The sequence below is a fragment of the Syzygium oleosum genome, unplaced genomic scaffold, assembly GCF_021117445.2.
Source record: "Syzygium oleosum isolate NSW1041296 unplaced genomic scaffold, Sole_v2.1 Sole_v2.10, whole genome shotgun sequence".
NCBI lineage: Eukaryota > Viridiplantae > Streptophyta > Magnoliopsida > Myrtales > Myrtaceae > Syzygium > Syzygium oleosum.
The window spans coordinates 9,506,620-9,511,154 of NW_026607494.1; the positions used below are offsets into that span (position 1 = coordinate 9,506,620).

At 41.2% G+C, this 4,535-nt stretch overlaps 1 protein-coding gene across 1 annotated transcript; it reads left to right on the plus strand.

Annotated features, from left to right (window-relative positions):
• Positions 1-2,028: 2,028 nt before the first annotated feature.
• LOC115685582 (transcription factor TCP4-like) lies at positions 2,029-4,535 on the plus strand. Its single transcript, XM_030610659.2, has 2 exons — positions 2,029-3,998; positions 4,201-4,535. Exon 1 carries the CDS (start codon positions 2,885-2,887, stop codon positions 3,959-3,961), a length of 1,077 nt encoding a protein of 358 aa, XP_030466519.1. The 5' UTR covers positions 2,029-2,884; the 3' UTR covers positions 3,962-3,998; positions 4,201-4,535.

Consider the following 4,535-nt stretch of genomic DNA (forward strand, 5'->3'; position numbering starts at 1 on the left):
ATATTTATGTCGCGCTTGTTTCATTGAAAATTTAATGATAAAGGAAAATATCTTTCATAAATATTATTTTCAAGGAAAATTGTTAGTTTTTATTTGTATGACTGCTTAGGAAAAGTGATTTCCTTCTTACTAGAACGGGAAGTTTTTTCTCCTGAATTTAAGCTTATTATTTTCATTTCATGGAAAAAATTTTCTATAAATCGATTAGTTTTCCGTTATCCAAACACCAGAAAATTAGAAAACAATTTCCCCAAAACAGTTTTCCTTCAAACAAATGGATCTCTAAATCTTTTCAAGAGTAAATGTTTAGAAACTTTAAGACTAATCAAAATATTACCGATCTACTTTATTTTATATAAATCTCATTACTTGTCTAGCAATATGGATTGTTGTGATTGGTCGGCAAGCACTTAAAGCTATTTGGGAAGACCCGATACTTGTTCATAGCCTTAGTACAACCTTAAACATATGGTGCTAAAATATATCTCGCATTGCTTAATTACGAGATTGTAATAGAATTCATAAACCTGCAGTCTCTTTTTATGAATAGCGCCGATGCCATGATAGGTCTGCGCATTCGAATTCTTATTACGGCATCGAAGTCATCTTTCGCATCTTTCATGCTCCAACTAATGATTCGCTAGCAACTTTTATGCAAGGGTTTTTGGGAAAAAGAAGGCGAAAAACAAGAAGAGGTGCTCTCTTTGCTTACACCCATGTATGTATGAATGTCAACTTTAGTGCATGACAAGTTTGGTGATAAAGCTAGCTATAGGCATCATATCTACGATCATAGACGGGTGTCCACCGGTTAAGATTTATAGAGATTAATTCCTCGCTCTTTCGAGTTTGACTCATATGTTTTCTTCTAGATTTGGTGTGATGAGATATTTTTTCTCTTGTTACATCCTTATCATAGCCTATTATTCACCAAAAAAGAGTAAACGAATGAATTATCAAACTAGACCCGGACAATCACATATCAAGAAAACTCGTTCTTAAAAGAAACACACAGCCCGAAATATTTTTTTTCTTCACTCGATCGGTTGGATTTATGTAATCTGTATTTGCTATAATCTTTTTTTGATTGAATACTAATATCGTGGTTGCGTAAAGTATACGATCTTCCCGTCCCACACGCAATTGTGTTATCCATTTGGCTCAACTTTATCAAGATCTTACTAGTACAAATTTTATCGTGTAAATTACCCGGTTAGTTCTAAACCTATTGTACGTATGCTAATTCAATCCTAAAATTTTCAATTTTGCTAATTTAATCCTAAACTATTGCGTTAAATTATAATACAGTCCTTTCGATCCATTTTTTCCTAATCGTTGGTGTAACAATCCAGTCATCACCAGCCATCTTACGTGACACACCACACGTTAGCAATTTCTTGCGAAAATTTATCGGAAGAATTACATTGGAATTTCGCGCAAAGGTTTATGACTAAATTAGCAAAATTAGAAAGTTGATGACTGAATTGGCGTCCGTATAATATGTTTATGATTGATTGGATAATTTTCTCAAATCTTATCTCTCTAAAAAATCATCATTAGATTATGTAGCATCAAATCAAGGGATACGTGATTGTGACAGATCATTAGCAGAGGATGCTCAAGAAACCAGTCAATGTCCGAATACTCTTCATTGTTTTAATACTTTGGCGACTAAAAACCTCTTCAATTTGTGAGCTACATGCCCCCGAGTGAGCATACCTTTGGGACTTTATCAATCGGTATCACTGAAACTTATTAAGGAGTCAAATAGAACAAACATTGTAATTTCCAACGTATAATTTTTCGTGAGTTATGTTTGAATAACGCTGCGAAAATCGAAATTTCTTTATGAAATATAATTCATAAGCATCTGGAAATTTAATGCATTTTGATGGGGGAGATTTTGCATGACGACACAGATTTTTAAATTCTGCTCCCTGACCTAACTTTGCTACACTCTCTGCAGAAGCATCCAACACCTCTTAATATCAAAGGCCCCTCGAGGTTTTCCCACTCACCATATCCTTACAAAAAACACACACATTTCGCTTTTCCTCCTTTTTCTTTTCCTATTTCTCCAAAATCTTTCTTCTTCAGCATGGGGTCTAAGTCTTTTCACCTTTCCCAATCTCATTCCAAATTTCTATGAGATAAGCATGCAAGACATTTTGCTTTATATACGCGATTATGCATATGTCTTCAGCCGTACCAAGCAGCTTCCATATGTCCTAGCTAATTGTTTCCTCTTCTAATCGTGCCTGTTCTTGAGAGGCACCCTTCAGATCCCCCCACCTGCCTCCCCTCTGATTACTCGAGGTGGATGAATCATTAATATCACCAGAGAGCCAGCGCTAGAGAGATAGAGAGTGAAGGAGAGAGTCTTGGATCTAGGGCAGAAAGTGCAATGACAGGGGTTTTCTTGGGATCCGATACACAAGAAACACAGAAGCAGCAAGGTCAGTAATGATCAGCTTTGAAGAGTGGTGGTTGCAGTTTGCAGGTGACTGGAGAGCAACAAGAGAGCAAACCAACAAAGAAAACCCACAAAAGCGAAGAGAAGAAGAGATAGTACACGGAAGCTGCTTCAAGTTGGGATCTTTTGTTTCTTTGCTTTTCTTCTTTCTCTCTCTCTTTGCCAGAGACAAGATCAGAAGGAGGCCAAGGAGGATCTGAATCTTCCAGACACACACAGCTTATCCATCAAAATTAATAACCCTAGAGAGAACCACAGACATAACACCAAACGCAGGCAAGGCCTTGTAAATCCCATTAAGGCCCCTTCATCCATTCGGAAGGAGAAGAATCAGCCAAAAGGAAGGGGGTGTATTCTTTTCTCAGGACCCTTCTTTATCTTAAATTATGCATAAAGCTCCAAAACTGTGAAATGGGAATGAAGAGCACGGAAGGAGAGATTGTCCAGGTCCAGGGAGGCCACATAGTTCGGGCGACCGGCCGAAAGGACCGCCACAGCAAGGTTTACACTGCGAAAGGCCCCCGGGACCGCCGTGTCCGGTTGTCGGCTCACACCGCGATTCAATTTTATGATGTCCAAGACCGGCTTGGCTACGACCGGCCCAGCAAGGCCGTGGACTGGCTCATGAAGAAGGCGAAGGCGTCCATCGACAAGCTCGCCGAGCTGCCGCCTTGGCAGCCGAACTCTGGCTCTGTCCCTCCCGCCACCACTGCCCCAGACAGCATAGCACACAATGGTAATTCGGCCGAGATGGCGGTTGCGGAGGAATCAGAGTCTCCCGAGTACAATTTTCAGCTCCATAGGCAAATCAGTGCCAATTCAAGAAACGCAACAAGCCAATTCTTGCCACCGCAGCTGGACAACGATCAGTCCATGTTGGAGACGATTAGGTCGTTCTTCCCGACGAGCTCGGCCGCGTCATCCATCAATTTCAGCAGCTACCCAGCCGAGATTATGTCGAGGAGCAACCAGCAGAACCAAGACCTTGGCCTTTCCCTACACTCTCTTCAGTCTCAATCTGCTCTAGCTCACCATAGCGATCCGCAAGAGAATGAAATGAGCCAAACCCTTTTCTCGACTTCAGCGCCAATGGTGTTTGAACCCGGGTTTCAGAGAATGATGGGTTGGAGCACCGATCCAGCCAGCACGGACAACCGGAGCAGTGGCAGGTTTCTGTTCAACTCGCCAACGCCATCGACGCTGCCTTCGCCGCTGCTCAGCCAAGGCTCGGCGGTGTTTCCACAAAGGGGAACCCTTCAGTCCAGTTTCGCACCGACTTTTCGCTCTCTTGACGAGTTTTCTCTGGCCTCGGCTGACCATCACAAGTCGCAGGTCATCCATCATCCGTCTTTGCTCTTCGGCAACAGGTTCGTCTCCGATGGACTGCCGGGGTTTTGCATTTCTTCGCAAATTCAGAACGACGGGGCACCGCACGAAGTCATTTCCGCGAGGCCATCATCTTCTGCTTCTCTGAGTAATGGTCGTTAATTGAAGAGAGGAAGTCCTCATCTTTATCACTCCTGAGGTACCTAATCTTAAATTATCAGTTTCTGTTAACTTCGTTTATATCTGTTATGTGCCCATATCTTTTCTTTTTGTTTCCATCAAATGACTTATTGTAGACCATATGCTTCGGAATTAAAATAACACTTAACGAACTCGAAGAAAGACATGGATTCTAAGAACTGCATTCTTTGTCAACCAAATTTATTTTCCTTCTTAAATAGGAATTTGGCGATGGGAGCTGTAGAAGCAGTCCAAATGTTGACGAAACAAGAGAGGAAATTCTCGTCAAGTCAATTTCTCTACCCTTTGGAGAAGATCATATCAGGCTTGTTTCAATCGTCTAGAGGGTCTTTTCTCAAATCAGTTCCCCAGTTATACCATAATATATTAATTTTGTTGCAAATGGTTAAGTAGGTTTTCTTGCATCAGCTTGATTTGTCTTCTGGAATGTGTTTTGATCTGCGTGCTGAGCTCACCTAGAAAGAGCTCAAAAACTTTTGAATGGTGATTACACTTACACAGATTCTTGTTAAGTGAGAATATTCTCTTCTCGTGC